The sequence below is a fragment of the Crassostrea angulata genome, chromosome 2, assembly GCF_025612915.1.
Source record: "Crassostrea angulata isolate pt1a10 chromosome 2, ASM2561291v2, whole genome shotgun sequence".
NCBI classification, from domain to species: domain Eukaryota; kingdom Metazoa; phylum Mollusca; class Bivalvia; order Ostreida; family Ostreidae; genus Magallana; species Magallana angulata.
The window spans coordinates 73,055,618-73,083,246 of NC_069112.1; the positions used below are offsets into that span (position 1 = coordinate 73,055,618).

The 27,629-nt window shown below is 32.5% G+C and overlaps 1 protein-coding gene across 1 annotated transcript; it reads right to left on the reverse strand.

The window, feature by feature from the left end:
• Positions 1-15: 15 nt before the first annotated feature.
• Positions 16-26,911, reverse strand: LOC128172361 (receptor-type tyrosine-protein phosphatase T-like). Its single transcript, XM_052838161.1, has 28 exons — positions 26,686-26,911; positions 19,749-20,000; positions 19,177-19,311; positions 15,100-15,237; positions 14,819-14,956; positions 14,348-14,479; positions 14,076-14,213; positions 13,851-13,982; positions 13,426-13,572; positions 12,735-12,971; positions 12,380-12,500; positions 12,087-12,130; positions 11,745-11,992; positions 11,122-11,209; positions 10,177-10,250; positions 9,805-9,841; positions 9,382-9,479; positions 8,041-8,169; positions 7,653-7,801; positions 7,025-7,160; positions 6,649-6,795; positions 6,225-6,318; positions 4,973-5,046; positions 4,733-4,867; positions 4,400-4,519; positions 4,159-4,289; positions 3,494-3,629; positions 16-209 (listed from the first exon to the last, which is right to left on the reverse strand). The coding sequence occupies exons 1-28, from the start codon at positions 26,735-26,737 to the stop codon at positions 132-134; spliced, it is 3,540 nt and encodes a 1,179-aa protein (XP_052694121.1). The 5' UTR covers positions 26,738-26,911; the 3' UTR covers positions 16-131.
• Positions 26,912-27,629: the final 718 nt, after the last annotated feature.

The window sequence follows — 27,629 nt, forward strand, 5'->3', positions numbered from 1 at the left end:
AGAGGTTGCTACAAAGCATAATCTCTCTGATAGTAAAATATAATGTATTTGATATTTGTGATTATAATAATCACTTTTAAATGTTTATTTATTTTTACTTTCGACATTCTTCCAGCAACTAGAAATGATCTTCACTGATTTGAATATATGCTCTCCGAAGTACTTTGGATGTGGTCCGTAACGGTTTTGTGTACCATATTGTATTCTTCCTGCTCAAGAAAAAATGTTCATTAAATGTTCATTAGATTCATGATGTTAAACTTCGATATCTCAGATACCGATTTCTCGCATACAACTGATATGTCAAAGTGATTTCTCTTAATCACCAATTTTCTGTTGATATATCGAATGCTCGGTTTTCTCGAAGTTTGTATACAGTCCCAACTTCTTCGAAATAGAGAAGTTTGACTTAATAAACCACTAAGTGAAAGTAATTATTCCTCTTCAAAACAAATTGTTTACTGATTTACTTCGTATAATTATATGTATCTTTTTTAAATTCAACAGTTTAATCAAATATTGCTAGATATCAACAAAGAAAAATAAATCTTTATCATTAAGTGTTAATTATGCTAGATTGATCTTCGTCAAGATAAATATACTTTTTTTATGTAAATTATTCATTTTTTATTTTCATGGTGAATTAAAACAAGAGGCCTATGGAGCCACATCGCTCACCTGAGCAACAATGGCTTTATATGAGTGTTCAAAGGATATTGTGCCATATTGCCCCTCCGTAGAAAAAAAAAAGAAAACCATAAAATAAACTGTATCCAAATTTTACACTTATTTTCCTACACTTAATCTTTGACATTGCACCCTTATGAAATACCACTTTTTACCAAAAATAAGATCCTTTGCATGATATAAAACTAAATTTTTGGTAGGGGTACACTATTAACTACAAATTCCCTTTACTTTAGTTCTGTCCCCTCACTTTATAAAACGATCAAATTATATATGAGAATATGCATATAGGTACATGAACATATTCATCTTCAACTACATTGTACTAGCTAGTTATTGTATTTTATTTTAAAAAATCCTGTATGTGAAAAAAAAAATTGTACCTAAAGGCGCTCAAATGAAAACGTTCAAAAATTTAATTGGTCCTCGGCATTATATAAGGAATAAGGAATCATTCTTTGAGCATTATGAGGTGATAATTTTGGTTGGGGCGTGACCAAATCCAATAAAGCCCGAAGGGCTTTATGATAGATTTGATCACGCCCCGACCGAAATTGTCACCTCATAATATTCAAAGAATGATTTCTTATTATTTATATTTATATAATTTTTTGCCATCGTAAGATTAAACATTTAGATATAAATGAGCAAACCCCGCTGGCGCTTCAATTTGGCATCATTTGTATTATGGGTTATATAGTTCAAAATCGATACGTAGTGTTATCACAGGCAAAGACACTGGAAAATGTAAATATAAACGATTGTTGTTGACCAGGCGGGAATTCATGCTACGTTATATAACTTTACTCACTTAATCGATGAATACACTCGAATGAAAAATGTTATCATGCAATACATGCATGTTAAAAAGTTTTTACATGTATAATCAATGCATAGGCGTCGGAACTGGGTGAAAGGGGGGGGGGTGGGGGGAGGGGTCCCCCACACTTTTTTTTTGCAAAGTTAGACAAAGCCGTACTCAAAATTTTTTTTTTATTGTCAAATTTTCTGATAAGGCCTAGCCCCCCCCCACCCCTGTCAATGAGCCTCAGACTGCAATGTATTGACAGGTATATCACTCTTTTTTACTAGGGCCCACCCTTTATTTTCATCTTTATTCAAAATCAACATTAACAAATGGCTACAAATCAAGATTATTTCAGATGTAACCTTTTCTTAAGAATATCGATAATAGATTTATCCCCGTAACAGTAATGTTTTAAACTGTTTTAAAGAGGTCGTTTTTATTTAATTGTGTCTGAAAAAGGAGGGGGCCGTAAAACGTTGTTACAGCATGTCATCCTTTTAATTTTTCTGTACAAGTATTTGACGTTTAGTGAGACATTTCTAGTTCAGCGTTAATCGTAGAATTATAAGCAAGATACAGAACTCACGTATAATTCGGCTTGTTTTGAGTGAATTTTTTGTTCACAAGAGTTAATGACATTCAACTTAAGATTTGTGAGCAAAACTCTGTATCTTGCTTATAATTCGAAACTTGTCATAGCTGAATATGGTTAGTAAAGAGAAAATTGTAAACAATTAAAACAGAAGAAATATGCATAAAAACAAAGAGCACATTTTATTTTTCATTGATATATATATATACCTATATATTTCTAGCAGCAAAAACAATCTCCGTTTAGACTGCAAATGCAGAGCATCTTTACAAAACACGTTGTATTATTATCGACCATAACGTAGAGATCGTACCGAATTACCAATAGAATTAATGTATAGTATTTATCATTTAATAAAATTATGTTGTTAGTGCATCAGATTTTGCTCATTTTACACGATTAAACAATTAACTGATTTACCGAAGTCTATATCTGATTCAATGCGTAAAAATTCCAAAATACAGGCAATATTTCCCCTCAAGTAAAAAGCATAAACAAAATTCAAAACAACGTAAAACCACGGTCACGAGTGAAAATGTCAACGCATTGAAATTCACTTCACTAAATCGGCACAAATTTATTTAGCATATTTCAAGTATCTCTTCGCACGTAAACTGTTGCACAACAATCAAATTCATCTTTGTCAGTTTGGCCCGTTTGTCATGCGTCAACATTCAAACATGGCTGCTTTATACCACAAAGCACTTTCGTTTTCGATATTGAATACCGAACCCGAAGTTATAAACTGATTGACCACGATTATCTCTTTATTTTTATTTTCGTACATTACTCAGATTTGAAACAGAATTCGCCGATAATTTTTGCAAGTTAAATTTTCCTTTCCATAAGGATTATTTATGCAAAATTTCGTTGAATTTGACTCAGTAGTTCTTGAGAAGATTTTTAAAATGCACCCCCCTTTTTCTACAGTTTCGAGGTTTTTTCCGTCCTTAATAAAAATAGGTCTTTCATTTCTGCAATTTATAATCACCTTACTATAGGGATGCTTTGTGCTAGATTTGGTTGAAATTGGCGTAGTGGTTTTGGAGAAGAAGTTTAAAATGTGAAAAGTTTACAGACGGACGGACGGACAGACGGACGGACAGAAAGACGGACAGACGGACGACGGACAAAAGGTGATCAGAAAAGCTCACTTGAGCGCTCAGCTCAGGTGGGCTAAAAACTACCGTGATGCTTCACGACATCACATTAAGTATTAAGTAAAGTTAAATTTATTGAACTGTTTCATGGAATATTTGCATCTATGCATTTAAAATATATTCCCCTTAACCACAGAAAAGAATGAAACGTAGTCTTTGCCTTACTAATAAAATCTAATTCACGATATTAAAACTCGCAAATTTTTTAATGGACCGACAAGAGTCGAAAATTGTAAAGAAACTCACAAACGTGGAACATAACTCTGGGCGTCGAACTTGTAACTGTCTGACTGCAGTGAATACGTCAACTCCGTCATCAAGCTGAATCTGTTGTACGGCATTGTGGACAGCGATGAAGACACCACACAGAATAGCCCCATCACTGTTGATGAAAGTCATTGATCACTAGTGAACATTTTGGCATCAGAATTACATAGTTGTGCCATTTGCAGTTTATAGATGATATCAAGCCCCTTTTCAGTTGACTGAATGATACATGACCATCAATCAAACGACCTAGCGGTGTTTGCAGTCGGTTTTGTTAAAATGTAGGCTACTTAAATCAATCACCTATTGGTTTAATTTATAATATAGATACCAATTTTATTTTTCAATCTTTGTGTTATAATTTGCTGTTAAGAAGGTGATTACACTTTGTAAAGTGTAATAACAATGTAATCATACATCGTATTGTGAAATTTAACAAGAACAAGAAAATTTGTATAATGATTGTATTTGTTCATGTTTTGCAATAATACCAGCAACTTTTCAATTTTCAACTTAAAATCTAGTGACTTTCACATCAAGTTAATATTAAATTTAATCAAATTGTTTTAAAAATCTCAACCACACTAAAAAGTTTTTGAACAATTGTATAATTATGGTGGACTCTCTGTCTATGAGATATTTACCTGCTTACAACTGTAATGGGATTTTTTGCACTGGAATTAAGTACCTCTGACACCAATCTACGAAGCTGAGATGTATCAACAGAGGTGAGTCTTGTAGATGGGGATATGACCGTCACGGAATGTGTCTCGCCCTACAGTCAAATATTATTCAAGGATACTTCGCTCTCAACTTACCTATTTAAGTATACATGAGTAAATCAGCATGCATCAAATTTTAAAGGCATATAAATAGTTAACTGACGTCATTATGAATAATTAAGATGACGTGACGTGTGATCTCAGTCTCGGATTTTGACTGACAATGGACGGTGAAGGGTGGTACCACCTTGGATGCGGATATGTCAGGCAACCAACTCTGAACCTATAAAAAATATATTTTTTAAATGATTAAAAGATAACCTAAGTTCTATTTTGCTTCTAATAATATAAAATAAACAATTAGTTATAATTTTACATTAATAGAATACAAGGAATACGTTAAATTTAATAAAGGAAAACGTTAAGATACAAAATAATATATAAACATTAGATATATTGTATGTGTATCTTTAGCAGAACATAAAATGGACTGTACCGAATGAATTTCGTAGACTGGATCCATGCAAACCACTGTAAGAGATTCGTGATCGTTAAGCAGGCGCAGGAAGTCCACAGCGTCATCTCTTCTCGTGTATTTTGTCACAATAAACCGCTTAGGATTGGTATATGACTTAAATGATACATGCAAAAATTACCCATCAAGGAATGTGTGTAAACACTAACATGATCGTAAATATATAAGGATATGTGTTGATATATAAATTTAATTCCTTACCGAAACATTAATGGCGTTGATAAAGTTGCCACGATTTGGGACCGAGGACGAGAGATACAGACTGTACTTGTCAACTTGAAAGGATAAAAAACAATTTTCATCAATAGTGAATCAATAATGAATCATCAAACTTGAAAACAATGAAAATTAGAGATCTCTAATGGCCTTTGGATGTGTCCTTTCCTTTCAAATATCAACTTTGAAATAATGCCTCATTATCCTTCACTTAAACGGATTTTATATTGGATAATTTAATGTGTTTTTCGTTAAATATATGCTTTATTGCACATTCAGATTTGGAGACTAGCTTTGTAGACGGGCTTTGCTGTAAACAGAGCACTTGTTAAATGCAGAACAGTCGTCTGTTACTATAAAGAGCACATCAACAAAAGTAACCAAAAAACCAAATAGCGTTAAAGTAAAAGCTTCGGTTATACCAACAAGTTATATAGAGAGCCATGTGTTGTCAAATATATTGCTTTTGTATTTGTTTTGTTTGAGAATAAAATTACGGTAAAATGTTTTTCCTCATAAATATTATTCTAAAAACAAGACCATGTATTTTAAACACATCTTCATGTACAATGCGCATGAAGTTTCATTCAATTCTTTTAAAAGCATTTGTATTCAGATGCACATTGAAGAACGTAGGATTGATTTTCATACGATTGAATTCTTCCTATTAAACAGACGCTTTCCTACTTTATAATTGCGTGCGCGCAAGAGAGAAAGAGAGAGAGAATGAGAGGGAAAATGAAAGAGAGAGAGAATGAAAGAGATATTGTCAATCTTAAATATCCCTGTTTTTTTTCTTTCTTCAGTACTTTGCTTTTTTTTAATTGTTAAAAGTTGCACTTGCACAATTTTATAAATGACCTTCCTCCAATAGGAATTAGAAATGATTTTGCTTGTGCCATATTTAACTTAAAAAGTTTTCTATAAAACTCATACAAGGATGTAGATGTAATGTATTCAGTCAAAAAATACGTATGATTCCAAAAAAAAGTAAACTTCAATCATTGTCAAATCTTTCGATATAATAAAAATATAGTCTTAAGATCTTAAGATCAAATATCTTATGTGTGCTAAATAAGGGTGTTTAAATAACGAATCAATGCATACATGTTAAATGTGTTACTTAAAAGTACGCTCTCTACCCTGTCTAATGAACTGATGATAACACATTTAAGCATTCTTTAAACATAATTTACAGCTGTGACTACAAGACAAAGTGTACATTTTGGTTACATACGTGGTAATACTGTGTCTATCTGTATGTTCTGAAGCCCTTCTTTGGCCATTTTATAATCTGCATCCATATAATTTGGTCGGACTTTGAGAAGTTGCTGAAAAAATATGTTATATGTTATTGATACCAAAGTTAAATACTTTAGGTTATTTACCATCCATGTTCAATTTCAAATTCCTTTTCATAATTATTTTTCCAAAGATTTACTTACACCATAGCCCAGCTAACTAATCGGATATACTAATATCATACAACATTTGTTATAACAATTGTTATACTCCTTAACACATTATTACTCATCGATACTCTTATTTATCTTTTAAAATTTAATTGAAAATGATTAAACTTTTTTTTTCTAAAGAAGCCAATACTGTTTATATAAATATGTTTCGATACATTTGAATCTCTTCATGTATGAATTATTTACTTGAAACTCCTCTTTTATTGGATTTTGATTTGCTGGAATGTCTTTCATTGCTCTCTCAGTCATACTGCAAAAATCAGGGAGGCTTTTGATCTCAATCGGCGCTTCAAACGATTTCTTCAAGGCTAAATATAGCATGATGTATTGCTCCTATATAAAAAAATAAATGTGAATACCTCAAGAAATGTATCATAATAAAACGATTTTATTTTTGACATAATAGATTCTTAATCATTACATAAAAATAAACCACAGCTGAAATAAACACACTTTGGTGAATGGACATTTTTCTTTTCTTTTTTCACCAGAATGACGCACTATACATATCAAAGCAATATAATTTGTTTGAAAATGAAGTTCCCATTACATTGGAACTTACAATTGTTTGGACCATCGTCATTCTGTGTCCTCTCATGTTCTTGACAAAGTCTGCGACATTCACTTTTCCTGTTTGTTTACCAATGTGATACAGAGCGTCCAAAGCAATATAGGTCCCTGTTCTTCCTACCCCTGCACTACAATGTTTAAAGAACAAACTTAAAGGATGTTTTAAATGCATTGTTAAAAATATATGGCTATAGCAGAAAATAATCCTTGTTTCTTGTCCAATCGTAAGTTATATTTTTTTCTTCTTTTTCTTCTGTCGTTTATGGAAATACTATTATAGATTTTTTGCATGCAGTTCAATTCATGTTTGTTTTAATACTGTGTATCATGAATAAACTTTTTTCAATCAATTCATTTCTTTTATATTTCAATAGCATTGAGTATCAATAGTATAATAGGAATGAAAAGTATTCGGTAATGTTCAATTCTTACATTGTACGTTGTTCACAATACAGCTTTGATCTAAACCCGAGGAGTAGTTTTGATTTAACTAATATTGATAATACATGAATGCATAAGAGTAAGACTATTATAAACTGACATACCAAACTATTTGAATTGATTGGTTTCATGAGAACTTGATATATGTTGATTTTCCCCCCAATTACTTTCTAGTCTACCTGCAATGCACGACAGTCGGTACTTTCTTGTCATTGGTTGTCCTGCTGATCACGTGATGGTGAAATATAAGCAAGCACAATGGTTCTGGCACCCCATGGTCTGGCCATGAAGTGTAGTGATACTGTGTCACCACACGAATCTTCTGTAACTAATAATTTGTTTGAAACACTTTATTTGATTAGTTCGACAAATTAATCTATAACGTACAATTTATACTAGTATGCTTGCATCACAAATTGATCGAGGCACAAAAAAGTGTTTCTGTGAAGAAGAAAAATCACTAAGCGTGATGTTGTATGTTTTAATGTTGCACATTTTCTTATATTCTTAACAAATGTATATTACAAGATGTGTATTAAACGATATACATGATATTATTGCACTTACTTCTTTATTGCGTACGGATAATATTCTTTCAATGTAAAACGCATATTCTTTTTCTCCAATTAGTTTTACAGAAACCGGTCCATAATCTGACAGTCTGTTTACATCTGGCCAATATTGAGTGCATTTGATCTGGCAAAAATATGTTTGAACATTCAAACACAACACAGTTAGGTAGATATTTGATTCTATTCAAATGTATGATAGATTTGTTTCAGATCAGAGCTAGAGAGCAACAGATGCGACAAAAAGGCCGACAAATGAATTTGTCAGCACACTCATCAACGGCTTATCTGATTAGGGATCAAACGAGTTCATTTATCATTCAACTTGACTGCATAACATTTGCTTCTTGTTTTTCCTAAATATCAAGTTGATGTTGTTTGTCGAACTAAAGGTTAATATTGAAAAGTATCATTTTTCAATTTTGACAATAAACGGCAATCTTTCCCTAAAGATTGTGGCAAATATTATTTAATCATTCATTGATAGTGAAATATTCTTCATAATGTCTTATTAGTTAATATATAATGATCGGCTATTACAGTTAAGATGTTCCGTGACGATTTAATTATTAACCTTAACCAATGATTATATGTTAAATATGATTATCGTTTAGAAGATCTAATAGAATAAATACGTATTGTTTTTAATTTTAATATTTATCGATTATATCTAATATTTTTTTTACCTTAAATTACACTTCACCTTGTACAATTTCATTTTAAACCTTCAATATTTCCTATATTCTCTTTTATGATATCTGATATTTAATATCAGGTAAATTTACTACACCTTAAACTTTAATTATATCTTCTGTGATTCCTTATAAATTTACATTCTGCCTGCTACATTAAACAGTGATTACATCTTAAATGTGATGGTTTTTCATAGATGTTTACTGGTTATTTACGCTAGTGTTACGATTTTCTATAGTCAAACTCATACATTACACGTGAGTAAAAAATCTGCGATTGAATTTTTTACCATTCTAAAGATTTTGCATTTTATAACATACGCGCGCATGAACTATACACGGTGTTCAGCTTAACGTGTAACTAGTGTTAATTATCTGTATGCGTGAATAACTACTTTTAAAAGTACATTGCAGATTGGCTTTTCAATCTTAGAATACACATCATCTTTACAATGATAACGAGAAAATACTTCATTTTAATCAATCTGCTAAAATTGTTTATCTATTTACAAGGTATCCAGAAGAAAAACTGACCGATCGTTTGGATTATGCCCCCATAAACCGTCAAGTGCGTGCGCATTTGTACAAATATACCATAAACAATAAATTGATAATGGAATTCACCTCATATCTACAATGATAATTACCTTGTCACTTTCCTTGAGATTGGTCAGCATAACAACAGACGTGACCTCTTCCTGCCAGATCATTCTCCAAAAATCAACGACAGTATTCTTCTTCGGCCCTGTTTTTAGAAAATTTGGTTTAAATGAGCTTGTCAACACTAAACACGTAAATTATATTTATTTGTTATTTTGTTTTTTCGGTCATTTATTTCATTTGTTTAACATTATTTTATTTACAAAAAAATGTGAACACATTTAATGAGATCCTTGTAAAGTTTGCTTATATCCAAATTTAATTTTTTTTCCAAACTAATATTTTTTTTTGAAAAGGTTTAGACATTGACATTTAATGGTTAAACCCTCCTCCCCACCACACACAATAAAAGAGCTCAAATTTATATCTAAATAATACAAATTTGACAAATAAAAGTATAAATAATACACCTTGAGCTGCAATGTATTGTTTCGGTCGGTCTGGTCCCTAAAGAAAAAAGTAAAGTTTTATAATTAAAAACCTGATGTACGTCTTTATAATGAGAAATCGTCGTATCAAGGCTGGAAGTTAAACATTCTTCTAAAAACCAAATGATAGGCTTTTTTCTCTTAGATACAAATAAATCTATCATGACAAAATGTGATGATAGAATAAACAGAATACTGTTTGAATTTTCTAAACTATTACCTAAAATGTATATCGTCATTGAGAAACCTGCATTATTAATTGAGTTGAATGTCAATATTGCGATTGATTGATTTGGTAAAAAAATTGAAACTTAAACGTATACAATTAAACGCACGCCTTTCTAAAAATCTTACGTCTATATAGTTAGCATTTATGTAGTCCGATGCTCCGTCGTGTTGCATGGTCAATATTACACGGGAGTGGTCGTCTAAAAAGAAAATGCAAGTACTTATTATAACGTCTGATACTCGTGTAATATTGTATAGTTCATAATTAACTTTTCTTTTTTTTTGTTCATTTAGAAAATATCTTTGTATACACTATATACATCTTTAAGATCTCTTTGAAAAAATCAGGTGTTTAATCCTTCAAAACCCACGTGGCAAAACATTTGAAAGCTAGAGGTATGTACGGACGTATGGTTAAAATAAACATACATAAAATAAAATGATTTTTTTGCTCTTTAAGAAAATTTCTTTTGTATATACGCTATTTACACATTTAAACCCTACTGAAATGAATCGGGAGTTTAATCCTTAAAAAACAAAAGTGGTGATAATTTTAAATGCTAAACTTATGTATTGAAGTTAAAAAAAAACATAAATAAAAGTGAATGTAAGGATTAACATTTATCAGTCATCAAACATAAAAAGGAGATAGAAACTAATGTTTACATTACTTTGTTAATCATTTCAAATTTTGCACGACAAATTAAGATCGATATGTTCGCGTTGATTCTTTTACAGTTATATAAATGATACGTCGACATAACTAACAGCAAGAGAATGAAAGTAAATACCAAAGTACTTATTTTAAATTTTTTCATCATTTCTAAAAAAAATTACTTAAATCGAAAGAAACACAAAACTTTTATTTTATAATACATATGCCAAACATAACATTTTTTCAATTTTCTTTATTCATTTGATGTTTTCCCCCTTTTATTTACATGTATACGTTGTTTATATAATATTATTAGACAATACGGTTTAACGTATTATATTTGAGCTAAGAAGAGACCTCTATCATTCAATAAAATATATGTTGTGGCACCACATCAGTGATACATTGATATTTACATGGAAATGTCGTCTTGAATCTATTCCTCGTTTTGTTCTCTGGTTTCTTTCCAACATCACATTGGCGCGTTTCTCCTGAGGGAAGGGCCTGTTGAAAACAAAATAGAGTGAAACAACTTTGCACATTAGGCACCTTATAAATACCCAACGGTCTACTTTATGTCCTGAATTTTTTTTTAATAAACCAGCGTAACACTGATTAATTCTGTTTGATAACCATAGCGATGATTACTAGCTGTACTAATAACCATAGCGATGATTACTAGCTGTACTAATAACCATAGCGATGATTACTAGCTGTACTAATAACCATAGCGATGATTACTAGCTGTACTAATAGCCATAGCAGTACATTCATATTAATTAAAATAGTCATTCTTATTTATAAATATGTGTTTATTCATGTATAAATAACAAAAACTACTTTAAAACTGTTTTAAAGTTACGTTTCTTTCTTTGTGCTTTTTGGTTTTTGTTATGCTTTAGGTTCCTGTCTTTTATTGAGTTATTTTCTGCGGGTATATTTTATGGTATAACATCACTCATATTCAATAAAATCAGCACATGTGTATAAAAGGGGAGTAATATAGCACGAAACAATTATTGATAACTAAATTCCATACTCGGTATTCCAATTTAAACCCTTCATTGTCATTCTGTTGTTTATCTACTATGACCGACTCTAGTTCATCCAACCGGATGTCTTCAATTGTATCTTCATTAGCATAGATATCAGCACCCCCATCTTCAATGTTATCCATTTTCTCGTTGGTATTCGTCTCAGCCTTTAAAACTCCAGGTTGACTTGTGTTATTTCCCCGGTTTGTTCCAATTGTCATCTCTATGTTTTCAAACTCAGGTTTATCACCCTCTGTATATATAAATATGAATATTTATCAGTTGAATATATAGGCATATACAAGTCTATACAGAAATAAACTAAAAACACACACTAAATACCATACCTCTTGGATCAATGACGCTCTTATCCCGACTGGTTTTCTGGACTCTTTGGATACACAGATACAAAGATATAATAACTACTTACTATTTTATGCAAAGAAAGTTTAATCAATAATGAGTCTATTTTTTGTTTACAAATTAATATATCAAATTAAAGGTAAAAAAACACAATATAATTGTACTTCTTTGTAGACTCATTTTTTATAAATATGCATGTACTTTTTTAACTGTGGTTAAAAATGTTTCTAAAATCGTGATATTTTTAAGGAAAAAATAGAAAAAAAAAATAATGTACCTTCTTCTTTTTAAAACCATGAATATTACAAGTATTGATATGCCGATGACAAGGACAACAATAATAGGTCCAATTACGAGAGATACTGGAACATCCTCTGTTGTTGGTCCGACTTTTATTGCTGTCAATGTAATATATAACATTTACATTTTTCTTAATTTACCGTACGTACACCTTGTTAACAAATTACTGTGAAAGACATCATGTTAAAAAAATATTTAAAGAAAAAAGTTGAAAAGCCTGGATGATTGTGGTCATTTTAATACCATATTTATCTTATTTAGAAGGAAATTTTTTGTGTTACACAAAAGTTATCTTTAATCCGTAATTCACTTCAGCTGATTATTACAACGACAGTTTGTATGATTTTGTACAGACCATACTTCTCTGTAAATGCCCTTGTCTGGACAAACAGAGACGGGCGCCATAAGACATATGGTGGGACAATGATTACCTTTATTGCACAAATCTCCAAGATACCCTGAACTACACCCAGCTGAACAAGTTCCGTTAAGAGGAGAACAAACGGTTCCAGCGGAGCAATGGCCACATGTCTTGGAACATTTCATTCCATATGTTCCGTTTTCACATTCTATTTAAAGAGAATCAATGTTGTATTGAACACATTGTTTTAAAAACACTACTGTTAAAGCGTAGCAATGACATATTAAATAAGTTGTTTGTGTCATACTCAAGATTCGTCATTGTATGATCATATTTTTACACACAGGTGTTTTTAATATTTTAAAAACACTTCTGTTCAAGCATTGCAATAACATTAAATAATCTTTTGTCGTAACATACTACTTCGATGCTTTCACATACGTTCTCTACAGGATGGTTCCCTATACCCTGGTTAACACCCCTCATTACAGGATCCATTGACATGGTGACACGTAGAATTCTTAATGTGCGTTAAAAATTTCTTTTTTTAGATAATTTTTTTTTATAATTTTGGTAGAGATCATATACTTTTTTCATAAAAATCATCAAGAAAATGCTCATCATATCAAATCTGAGAAAATCTGATCAGACTTGTTACGTACTTTCCTTACACGTTGGTTCCTGATACCCTGGTTCACACCCCTCACTGCAGGATCCAGTGACATGGTGACACGTAGAGTTTTTATTGCTGTTCAAACAATGTCCACAAGTGCTACTGCAGTTCTCTCCAAAGTACCCCGCTATGCATTCTAGGTAATAAAAAAATATTTATTTATGGCTTTTAAAAATTTAATGAGAGGTTTCGATTAAATATATATATTTTAAATATGATGATGTGTTATATTTATAACATTCATTGCAAAAATGCAGTTCAGACTGGCAAGACCATTTAACTTTTAAAGTAATAGAAAAATGAAAAAGTAAGAAATTTCACAAAATGTAACACAAACTTAAACATTTGTCTAAGTACAAATATGACTAATTATCATTGAATAACAAACAAAATGAAGCATGAAACAAAGAATACCCATATCACAGTATTGCCCCCTCCATCCCGGTTTACACCCGAAGTCACATACACCTGTTGTTTTGTTGCAGCTGTAGCAGTTCGCCCCACATGTTTCTTCACAATTGTAGCCAAATGTACCATCTGCGCATTCTATTAAAAAAAAGATATAACATAAGTTAGAAAATTCGATCTGTTAACAACAAGGTAAGGTTATATAAAACTTTCAAAAAGCTTCAAGCAAACCTTCAATGCACTTATCGCCCTGGTAACCTTCGTCACAACCATTAAAACAGGTCCCGTTGGTGTGATGACACTGCGCTGCGTCAAAGCATTGTCCACAAGGGATTGTGCAATTTTTTCCATACAATTTACCATCACAGGCTATAAATATATATTTATAATTCGCAAAACTGAAACAGTTCACTACTTGGATGACAAAAAGTACGTTTAAATGTGTGAGTTAAGTACAATAACGACCACAACACTGAATAGAGTATGATGTTTGAAACTATTACGTTGTTGACAGTAGTCTCCCTTCCATCCTGGATTACATCCCCTGTCACACCGACCATCTTCATTGTTACATCCTGAACATTTGTAGTTACATTGATTTGCACAGTCTTGTCCATAAAATCCATAAGGGCATACTGAAATTAATGAACCATTTCAGTTTATGTCCACTGATATAATTTAACTGTATAGATACATGTATTTGTTAATGAATAGAAAGTTATTGGATTATTTACTTGGTCGAAAGAAATGTACTGATTACGTATTTCCTCTGTATATTGACAGCCGGTTAGAAAAGTATTAAGAAAGAACACTGTAAAATTTTTTATCACAAGCATATATTTTGTAGATTGTGATGATCGTCATTACTTAAGTCTATCTATCTATCTATCTATCTATCTATCTATCTATCTATCTATCTATCTATCTATCTATCTATCTATCTATCTATCTATCTATCTATCTGTCAAACTTACATGTTTTACACAAATCCCCTTGATAACCAGCATCGCATCCAGTCAAGCATGTCCCATTGATGTGGAAACACTGGTTACCATCACGGCATTGGCCACAGGTTTCATTACAGTCAACTCCATATGTTTTAGATTCGCACTCTTAGATACCATTATATATTATTAGCATTATATAGAAAAGTATCAGTAAAAGTAGCACTTAGCTAATGTAATTTTGTGTAAAAAGTTTTTACATGACAGTAAGATAAATGGTATCCTACAACATTGCTATTTATCACACTCACTTTGGTTACACAGATCAGACTTATATCCTGGTTCACACCCATCCAAACATTTCCCAGTGATATGGTGACACTGTGTGGAATTTGAGCAAAATCCACAACCGTATTTGCACCCATCTCCGTATGTTCTGTTCGTGCATACTGTATTATAATTGGATAAACAAATATTTTAAAATCAAACATTGATTTAAAACCTTTATAAATCATACAATATTGAAAAATATAGATAATTTTTCAATAAGAATCCTTAAACGCTAGAAGTGACTTGTTACTTTAAGTTCAAGTCATCGCATTGCAAAAGCTTGTTGTATCAAATCCACATCCGCGAGAAATTTTAAATTCTGATATGTCATACCATTTTCGATATAATATGAGATGTGTATTGCGAATGTCAATATCAGTGTGTTTGTGTCAAAAAGAGAGGATGGACGTGGTCCTCTACTCTTAAATGAGTCCTATCGCTTCGATGTTCTGATAATATATTTTTATCCAAGGTAATAATTTGATTTATTTGCCTGTAATAATGGTATTACACCTACTGTTTTGATGGTATAAGACACAGAGTTTTCAACAATGTCATACATGTAAGCGATATATATATATATTTTCCGTTTAAAAATGGCAAATGCAATTGTGAAAAAGGTTAAAGGACAGGGAAAGAGGAGTGTCGTAAGACCACGAGTAGCAAGTCTCGTTGGAACATTAAAATCAATTGCAGAATATGAAAACAAGGCTATTGGCGTGACCATAACATATCCTACCACGACAATTAATAGATGTAATAATGAAAGTTCTTCGTCGTCAAAACGTGTTACCGGTGTGACTGTTATGGATAACATCATGACAATTCTTGTTTATATTCAGAAAGAACAACGTAATCAGAGGAGAGAAGATGTTAGAACACTGCGAACGTGCAGATGAGTTGTACAATTGCACTGACTCAAACTGAGTAAGATACACTTAATGCTTGATGAACGTTGTTCAGGGATGTGTTTGATAAAAGCTATTGCATTGGTAAAAAACTGAACATTCAAAAAATACACCTAGTACAAACATGATAACTAATATCAATTCACAAACATAAATATGGCATTTATTCAGTGAAAGTTTCGTCCGGATAATTATGAATGTGATATACAGTGTGTAATGAGGCACTAGTATTAGAAAATATATACGGTAAAAATGAATGACTTGGTTTATGTTCGGACACATGTCTGAAACAGTGTCAAATTAGAGAAGATCTATGACTAGGAAATTTAGACCTAATAAAACAATATTATAAAGTAATTACAAACACATTCCGTAATTCGGCAAACTTACAATTAAACCGAAGAGTTTTTAATGGTATATTAAGCAACAGTGTTTTTAACATTATATGTTTCAAAAATGGCGGATGCAATGGTGAAGAGATGTAAAATAACGGAAAACGACGATGGTCGTAAAACAACAAGTAAAATGTCTAATTGGAACACTAAGTTTAGGTCATGAGTATCATCATTTTATACTGATTTTTTGTATGGAGATTAGTGTTAGTGTTATTAAAAAGTGTTAAAGATTTTTAAGACTTCAACAGAGTGGGTAAACGCTTCGTTCGACATTACGGGACAAATTACAAAGGCTACTACGTGACCGGTGCGTCTACTGTACGACAAGATTTTTTAAGGGAGGAAGTCGTTGAATCGTCACTCGAGGTGGAGGCACATTATATTCAAATCAAAGTGGTTCCTCAAAAAACTTCTAGGCAAGCCTCGGGAATCAGACAAAAAGCCTATAAGTGATGTTGATAAGGATAGTTCACCTGAATTTAGTTCAGTAAAGATGAAGATTCTGGTGCTCAAGAATATTTTCATGGTAGATTAAGTAAATTACCTCTGATTGTTGGATTTTGCAATAATCTGAATTTGAATTTGGTGGAAAAAAATTCAGTTAAAAATGTCATATTAACAAATGTTTAACCTTACTCATAGATGTATTTAGATGACGAAGTTGAAAATTATTAAAAATAGACGTCATAAGTTTAACATTTTAGATTTGCATTTATGTAAACAATTTTTACAGTGCCGAAAAAAGATTCTGAGAACAAAGGATTTTTTTTTAATTTGAAAGAGTTAAATAAATTTATTGCCAATTATCACTTTAAGATGGTAGTATTTGAAGCAGCATTAAAATTCGTCAAACAAAATGTTATGATGGCATCAGTTGGTTTGAGAGATAGATATATTGTTAGAATTCATGAAGAAGATAGAAAATGTTTTCGATTTATTTGCAAAAAGAAAGTTTTATGAGAAAACTTGTTTACCAATGAGAATTTCTTGTGCTCCAAGAATATTTACGAGACATTATGAAACCCTTCTCTCTATTTCGCATCATATTGGTTTTTAGAGTACTTTATATATTGATGATTTCCTTTTGATTGGTGATTCAAAGAATGAATTTATTTCAAAAGTGGCAAAGCCAGTAACCTTTAATGAACAAAGTTATATTATTAATTTGAAAAACATAGTGTTAAAATCTTGCTTATTATATTTCTTGGTAATATCATCCATGATACTACCATACTGTGAATTTACCTATAAAAAAGAAAGATGCACAAAAGAGATTTGCAGTAACATGAACGAGAAAGAATCCATATATGTTAGGTCTCTAGGCTAATTACATGTAGATTACTTGTATCATCTTTATTATGATTACATTATAGAATGTAAGAAAAAGAAATCATTGAAATTGCACAAAGAAAACAAAATCAATTTAGAGTTTCTAAAAATATTAAAGAAGAATGAAATTGGGGGATTTCTAACATCATGTCACACAAGATAATCATCAATATGGGTAATTCTGATAAAAATATCACAACAAATGCTTCTACATGTAACGATGGATAAGACACAGTCAATAAAAATGTTGATATTGGTATTAGATAGAAAGATAAGGAAAATAAACATCATATCAATTGTTTGGACCGGACAAAAAAAATGTGACCGACATTGAGTCAAGAAAATTTTTATGAAAATAATAAATATGTGTTAGATAAAGGAATATGAAAAACGACGAGCAAAATGGACCTCTTAAAAGATGGAGGAGGAGTAAGCATTCTCTGCTGATAGGTCACACTCACCGTGTGCTCTTTGTCGTAATGGGGAAAAAAAACCCGGAAAAGTCCATGGACAATAAGGTGATACGTTATTGTTTAACAATTAGTATGAAAAACGTCAGTCAGCAGGCGACCAAGTGGGAGATTGTATTTGCTGACAAGGTTGTTGTATCGACCATATAACTAAGGAGAATATGACTTCAAACAAAACTATTGATAGTCCTGTTTTATCAACTTGTTTGTCAAAAGCTATTTATATTTAATACGTATAATTTATGTATAATTAATATTTAATCATCAAATTTAAAGAGAAATTGTATAGCCAGAAAGAGATCTTTTTGTCTCTCGGTTGAATATGCAGATGGATATGCATGTATCATGGAAAGCTGATCCACATGCAATTTGCACTAATGCATGCAGTATTTTCTGGTCAAATTAATGTACTTAGATGTTTCAACCATTATCTTTCATCAGGAGATGTGTTCAGAAGATAAGAGAAGACCGCTCAGAATGTTTGATGATCATTCCATTATGGATTGATTCTTTCACACAAATAGAAAATACTATACATTTCGCAGACAACCAAGTGTCATTACAAGGTCATTTGAAAGTTGCAGCATGCTGAATCTGAAGACAGTTTGCAAACTTATAAAATCTTGCTTGCTTCTTGGAGATATTCAACAAAGAATTTATATGGTACATTTATTAGAAGATGGGTACACTTCTGTCGTTAAGATAAGTTAATTCATTTCAGCAATCTATGAAAAAGGTTTTAAGTTTTCTGACAGAGCTTAAGACGTTTTGGCTGTTTCCTTTATCTAACGTACTGATCTACACTAACAACAATAAAGTAGATTTTTCTTACTAGTACGACTAACTTTTTAATTTGTTTTATCTTAAAACATCAAAACGAAACTTCAATGGCACAACTTGAATCAAATAATACTATTAATATCTAAAATAAAAAGAAATTTCCGTATCTTAACTACCTAATTCACATCGGTGACCCTGGTAACCAGTTTTACAGCCCTGGCAGGTGCCCGTCTCTATGTGACAGTACTGACAGTTCACGTCTGGACAGGGAATAGAACAGTTTGCTCCATAATATCCGGTTGTGTTGCAACCTTGACGAATTGTGAAAATTTATCAAACTTCTATCTGAATTTTAATAATAAAATCGTAGTTGGTATATCAATGTTTACTGTTTAACAATTTATAATAATTAATCTTAGACCTTTTATAAATCACAAGATCGTTAATCTTTTATCAGCAGTTAAGAATAAAATATTAAACAAATCTAATAATCATTATTAATTAGACATATCAGAATACCTGAATATGAAAAAGGTTAAATCAATATAACGTACAAAGAAACAACGGTTTTAATTCTCTTTTTGTCTCTCCTTATTGTCTTTAAAATTAAAATAAAGACATAGTAATTAATTTCAAAATTTAGTATTTAACATCATTAAAAATACGTTTAATAGTAATGTGCAGTAAAAGAAAATTATGTATTTTTTCTTTACTGTAAACAATTACAGAGAGTGCAAATACACTGTACCATAAACTTCTACTTCACAGAGTTCATTGTGAGCATCATCAGAGTAACCGTCAGGTTCTACATCTTTTAGTCTCTCGTTGTAGTAGATGACGTACTGTCCATGTACAGGACAGGTGGTGTTGAAGACAGCAGGTATGGTGGCCCGGGTAAAGTTTTCATCCTTGTAACACAGTGTTCCCTGTAGTCTGTCTGTTGTATTGGAGACGTACACGGAAAATCCTAGAAATCTTCCTGTGTAGCCATTTTTTGAATCTATATAATAATTGATTAAACTTATGTTTAAAACGACAAACATCGATATATTCAAAACAATTTTATTCCATTTTCATTGATGAAATAACCATTTTTGTACAGATGAATTTTCGCTTGCTTGCAAACATTCCATTTTTTGTTACAGTTAGTAAACATGTAATACTCGAACTAATTATCCAGTATCAATCATAATGTATCGTGTGTAAACTGTTCTATAAGTTTCAGCATCTTCTTTCCAATAATGCTTTTCAGAATTTTCCTCCATTTTGATATATTGAGGATCAAAGTTTCGGATTTCTGACCCCTGAAAATCTTTAATTACGTAACAAAGGAGTAAATAATTGTCATGTTTAGGTAAATAACGTTATAATGAACACAATTGCTTCTATAACAAAAAACCCCAAAATATTTCATAATAAAATAATGAATTAAAAAAGTTATCATTAAACAACTTTAGAGCCCTCTCAGCCCCTAATTTGAAGGGCCAATCCTTTTCCTTGATGTCAAATGAAAGCTCTTGATTTTGTTCTTTGTTCTTCATGTTTTTACAAAATACTATCGAGAAAAGAGATATTGAAAGAAAATCACGACGCTTTTTCAACCGTAATTTTCGAGCTCGGGCGAGCTTCGGCACTTTTGGTCACAAACAAATATATGTACCACATTTCAGATCTACATCCTTTTGTCTACAATCCCTGAAATTTTAAAATCAATATCTCAAATAATTTAAGAGTTTATCCCCGGACAAGCCGACCCTCTAAAAATCGTTAAATTGTAAATATTTTAAAACTGGAAGTGATGTCATCATTCAAAAAAATTTGCAACAAGGTTCCAACAAGGCTCATATCAATACCTATCAGATATGAAAGTTTGACGTAAATCGGTTGAGCCGTTTCTGAGAAATCTCGTGCACAAAATCGGTAAGAAAAAAAGAATAATAACTAGTCACTCGTTGCTATAGCAACAAAAAGGTCTTCCGTTCCTCATGTTTAAATCTGTACAAAAAAACCCCCAATTTCTCCTATAAACAGAAATTGGATATGATATATACTGTACAGGAATTCCCAAGAAATAAACAGAAGAAAAAGACAAAAAGTCAATTTCTGAGTACTTTCTGTGACGACCGGAAGTTACGCCGGATCATACAGAACATAGTAAACATATCTTTATACATTGTCTTGTCTTTCCTCAAAGTTAGGATGTTCAAGTTTTTGCTAGTTAAATATCTTGTTGAGAAAAGGTTTTTGTAGGTTTTTGTCTCGGGACCGGAAACGAACAAACGGAAGTGATTTAAGAAATTAAAAGTAGATATTTAAGTGCATTTACGGTACGTTACTGTTCATCAAATTGAAAAAAAAATGTTTAAAAATATAAGGTTAAAAATGAATACTTCTATTGCTTGAACGCTTCGAGTGAGAACCGGAAATGATGTACGACCAAATAAAACCCTTAAAAGAGATGTTCAATCAAATTTCCATTATCAATATAAATTTTGTGTTTTGATCTCTCACAGTTTCTGAGATCTTGTTGGTACTTTGTTTTTATAAAAGAAAGCTACCTGAGATTTTTTAGATGTCTTACCGGAAGTAGAACTTTTTTTTGTTTTTTACAATGTGCAGATGACCTTTCGTATTTCTACTGCTTAAATGTTACTTCCATGCTAAATAAGCAAAATATATTAAAAAGACAAAATTGAATGTACTTCCTGTGACAACCGGAAGTCACGCCGGATAAAACAAAATAGTGTTAACACATCTACATACATAGGTCTAGCATCCAACAAAGTTTGGTTGTTCAAGTCGTTACCGTTTTTGATATCTCGTTGAAATAATGTTTTTTGTATCGGGACAGGAAACGGACAAACGGAAGTGCTCAAGGTAAATTGTATTAAATATTTCTTGTATACTTGCTTATTGTACATTATTGTTTATTTATGTAACTAAAATATCAAAGGAAAACAGCTAAACTGATAAACAGCGCGATTTGTTTCACTTTTTCAATTTGTTAACTTTTCCGGTGTTGTCAAGTGATACAAGGTGGTCGTACCTTCCTGCGCCGTGTGATTAATTCCAAAAATACCTGACATAGACAATCTGATTAAGTTCTCCTGCATTGTTTTCGTAAGGATCTGGAGTGGTGGACAGCTTTTCTACCTGTATTCAATGGAACAATGCGTTTTCTAGAGACCCGTCCTGTTCGTTCCTTAATGATGGATGCATGCAACTCAGGATGAGGCGGCTACTTCCGTGGTGATTATTTCTATCTAAACTGGGCACTGGATTTACTTGAGGTGGCAGACAAACATATCAACACCAAGGAAACCTTGGCTATAATCCTTGCATTACAGCGTTGGGCCCCGTTGCTCGCCAGCAAAAAGGTCATAGTGTACACACACAGTACTACTGCAAGGGCCAACATCAACAAGGACTCCAGCAAAAATACATTTATTTTGGACTGGCTTAGGAGCCTCTTTTGGACTCAAGCTTCTTATAACTTTAGTGTCCATGCAGCCTATGTTAAAGGCAAATTGAATACACTAGCAGATGTCATTTCACGTCTAAATGAACCTAATATGCTTACTAAGCTATATGAAATGTTACCATTTGATGGGTCATGTATTGTACCTTTCACCGTTAAGGCTCTAGTGTCACACATGTCACCTGCTTTTATTTATTGTAGATGGGGCCGGCCTTCTTCAAGCACTGCACACTGCAGCTTGTCGCCTGAAGAGCCAAAGATGGGCTGTTAGCACAAAGAAAACATACCAAGCCCAACTCACCTGCTACTTGGACTTTTGTGCAAAGATTAACCTACCTGGTGTGCCTGCATCACCCGAGCAGATCATCCTACACATAGGATATATGGTGGATGTAAAATCTTTTAAACATAGTACTATTAAGAATTCTCTTAATATTGTGAAACATTAACATGTGCAAAATACTTTGATGACCCTATTCATGGTGTATGGTTGATACAGCAGACACTGAAGGGAGCAAAAAGTGAACTTATGGATGCCCAAGAGGTGGCTACACCAATCCAGCATTGTCACCTGTTACTTATTAGGAGTGCGTTATGTTTAGACCTCAAGAATGACTTATCCTTTTGGGTGGCTTGCCTGATAGCATTCTTTGGACTTTTGCGCTCTGGAAACTTCTTATCTTAGGGACCTATCTACTGTTATCTTTGAATTGGACAAACTCTTTTCAGTTTCGTGATCACCAACTTCAAATCACCCTCCCGGATCTGCACGGTCATCCATTGTGCCCTGCCAGCGCCCTGCGTAGCTTATTTCGGTTGCTTTTCGCAGACCCTTTGACATCAGACCCACCCCTTCTCCTTCAACGGACATATGGCAAACCCCTGTCTTACAGATGGTTTTTGTCTCGACTGCGAAATCTTACCAGGAGAGGGCATCTCCAGGCATTCCTTTCGACGAGGCGGTGCCATATGGGCGTTCCAGCAAGGTTTACAGGGTGAACTTATCCAAGAACTGGGTTTTTGGAAGAGCAACGCCTATCTACGCTACCTCGATTCTGACTTGGACCAAAAATCTGCAAATATGTACCAGTTTGGTAGAGGACTACCTTCAGCCTTTAGTTGAATTTTCCCCCTTCCCTCATTCAAACATTTTCCCCTAGGTCTGGGAGGTTACTTCTTCACATGTACATGATGTACTACATGTATGTTTTTTGTGTTTAATTGCGGATTGTATATTGAGCATGAGTGCGCCAATTTTTTTAGCAACAAAGAGCCAGTCTGAGCTATTTTTCGCAAACTCACCCACCCACACCAGTTGCATTACTGCAGACATGCCTTGTAGCAATTATGGGAGGTTACTTTTTCACATGTACATGATGTACTACATGTATGTTCTTTGTGTTTAATTGCGAATTGCATATTGAGCATTGCAAAAATAAAATTTTGTAGGCCCAGGATGCTGTTGTTTATTTGAAGTAAACCCTTAAGTATGTTGCAAAAATATGTATTGGTACATTACAGTAAGGCCCCTTTTTCTTGGTATTAAATGAAAGGGATATAACAAGTGTTTAGAAATTATATACCTGGAAAATATTTTAGTAGCCGACCCTATAACTCACTAATTTCTCAGTAAAGTGCTTTGGATGAAAGACTTCAGAGGCCTCTTGGCCCCTAAATTGAGGGGACAACCCCTTTTTCTTGATGTCAAATGAAAGGTCTTTTGATATTAAACATATTTTGTTCAATGCGTTACCGTTCTTGAGCTATTTGGAAAAGACCGTAATAGCGAGCGCAGCTCGCCGGCGCGCAGCGCCGGCGCGAAGCGAGCTCTACCGGCAAGGCGTGTGTGAATATAAAATTCGGACTATTTGCACATTCATTCAACGGATTTTTTTGGCGTCAGTAAATCGGACCAGTATTGCCTTGTTTTAATCGTCCCAGTAGTTCCCTGTAATTATGGTTTCCCATTTCACACTCTCACGAGAACAAGATAAAAGACTATGTACATGCATTGTAAATAACACAACGCCAAATGCCATTACTTTTAAGACTAACGGAGTTATCGTCCTTTCGAGTGACGTCACAATGGATTTCTTGCACATTGATCCGACAGAATTTTTCGGAGTCAGTAAATTTCGACCCACAATGCAATTCCTCAATGTCGGCCGATCTCACTAGACTGGATACCATCTCGCGAGAATCAAAGTAAAACTTTTGAGAAACAGATAAATTGTGTAATTTCCAGAACATCATGCTTTTTAAGTAAACAATCAATATTTTTCGCGTAGTTTTTTCTAGTGTGTTTTCAAAGAGACAGACTACACTTGACCGACGTGAACTTTGACGTCACAATAAGGGGAAACAACTCTAAGTAGTTATTGTAAATCTGCTGAAATATAAATACCAAAATCTTCTCAAAATCTTGCAGAGCTAACGAATCGAGACATTTCTTCAGAGATAGGAAACAGTAGTAACTTGCTCTCATTTGGATGAATGCTCACATTTATTTTATTCACTGTATTTACGGTAATTTCCAGGAACGTTTTTTAAATGGGGCGTGGCAAAATCATTCAAAAAATCTTCACAAGCAAAAAGAAAAATAAAATTCTCAAAATCAGGAAAATTCTAATCGGGGTGAGGAATGGGGAGTGCGTGGTATGCCTTTAGCTCTTTAGCTGCTCAAAAGTGTCTTTATTTTCACTACTATTTTCGGTATTACATGCTACCGGGGGATCCATTTTCCTTAAATGATCAGCAAATTTTTTTTATACGTTTTGATTTCTTTTTATAGTCTGTCCCAAGATATTTATGCTGCATATTTGAACGATTTTTAATATAAATACACATACCTGTGACTGAAGTGCAATTAAAATCGATGAAAGGGAAAATTCCCAAGAAAAATTCATTCACACATTATCATTTTTCCCTCGTAAAAATTCACAGGAACGAAAACAGATTTCTTACGGAGATTTATAATGGGGAATGTTGACATCCTTTCTCCATTCGGAAATACTCGGGACACCTCGCGCAATTTTTCAACGTTATCATCCGGGCGTCTTCATCTCCTTGGCAATGGAAAAACCTCGTAGACTTTTTATTTTTAGCCGTGTACTGATACCCGACAAGCTAAAGGGGGCGTTTCAAAGGGGAAATGTTGGGATTTTTTCATACTATTGAATGAACATCGTTTGAACCAAGATGTATTTATAAATATTGAATAATTTAAGAAAATATGCGGCAAAAATATCTTGGGACAGACTATAAACGGGGGAGGGGGGATTCTGTGATAAGTCAATTTTTATTTGTTTAAGAAAAATGTCTACTGCAAGAAAAAAGGAAATATTATGTAAAACCATTATGTTAAAATCTTTATTATTCAACAACGTTTTATCTGAGATAAATTCTATACTGGCGTGCGACCAGTATATAAACAATCTGATCAAAATCAGATTTTTGATCCGCTCCGACAAATTCTGATGTCGCTACAATTTGTTCAGCGACTATCAGAATTTCGGAGGGTTATTAAGATCTGATTTTAATCAGATTGGTATATAAATAAAAAAAAAATCTTATGAATTATGAATAATAAAAACTTACTGGAAAATTGGTATATTTATTTTATTTTGCATTCTTCATTTACGTGTACTTTACGTCACTACTTTTATTTTTATTGATTTATCATAATTCATTTTTGATCACCTGCTGCGCTCGCCCCAACGGTCGCACCGTAAAACATATTAGGGGCTGGCCCCTTGTATCCTTAACAGGGCCACAAAATGGAATTATAATGGTTGAATATTGTTAAGAACATCATTTTAAGCAGCTTTTATTTTATATTGCTTTTCAAAATATCTGTCCTTTTTGTAATTTAAGTGATCAAAATTTTGCACTTCTGGCCCCTTAAAACCCCTAATTACGTAACGCATGGGTTTTTTAAAAAATAATGTGTAGTTAAATAAATGTAAGATAAACATTTTTGCTTCTTAAACATATTACAAAATATTTCTCAATAAAGTGTTATGGAAGAAAGACTTCAGAGACGTTTTGGCCCCTAAATTGAGGGGCCAGCCCCTTTTTCTTGATGTCAAATGAAAGATCCCGTAAAACTAAATTTCAATCATTGGAAACGGAAGACCTTAATAATAATAATAATGTGATAAACAGAATAACAACAACAATAATGATAATGGTTATAATAATAACTTACCCCACTTTACATTGTCCGTCCTGTAATATATGGTAATGTGGTGGATGCTCATTACACTAGACAGATTAACCCACCAAGTGGCTATCTCTTTGTTTTCAGCGGACAGGACACATTGGCCGTTTAAGCCTCCTAAATCTGATTTTAGGCCGTCAACAGCATTACTGGCGTCAAATGTGTCGTCGTCAGCTATATATGGGCTAAGCTGCTCTGTTTGTTTGTTTAGAGCTATATTTTCTGCCAATGGAACAATGTAAATAATTATTTCATTTCTACCAATATGTTTGATTGCGAAATCAATGTTTAGAATGAATAATTATCAAAATGTATTAAAGTTAGCTAAATGATAATTAATGCAACAGTGGGTTGAATATGCAGTTAAAGATTTTAATTGCTTGACCATTCATATCAACTGCTGGTTATCAACGTCTTTAAGCTTTTGTCGCTGCAGAGGCACCAAATTATAGAAAAAAGATCGAGTAAACGTCATGTACTCTAGTTTAAATTGTATTCTAAAGTAAACCAACTTTTACTTTATGAAAATTTGTTGCGGTTTAAATACAATAACAAATGATAATACATCTTTAACAATAAGAAAAAGTCATTACAGGGTATGAATGTATCACTTTGTTCAACAAATCTGATTCTAATCCATATAAATTAGCGTTATATATATATATATATATATATATATATATATATATATATATATATATATATATATATATATATATATATATATATATATATAATATTTACCATACCGATAATATCTAAAATTATCAATTAGATTATCGAACTCTATGAGAATTGTAGAAAATGCCGCAATATTTCACAGTTTTTTAAATTCCTTTTTGAATGTCTGCCTTTTTTGTTTCAAAAATATAAAACCTTTTAAACATTGCGGATATTGCTACTTGAATTTAAAAAAAACCCGCAAAACCAAA

Coding starts and splice junctions, on each gene's coding strand:
- LOC128172361 (XM_052838161.1), bottom strand. CDS start 26,737: ATGAGCATCCACCACATTACCATATATTACAGGACGGACAATGTAAAG. Junction 9,480..9,804: donor ACAATACATTGCAGCTCAAG/GTGTATTATTTA, acceptor TTCTAAAAACAG/GGCCGAAGAAGAATACTGTC. Junction 210..3,493: donor CAGAGTTATGTTCCACGTTT/GTGAGTTTCTTT, acceptor TTTCTTGAGCAG/GAAGAATACAATATGGTACA.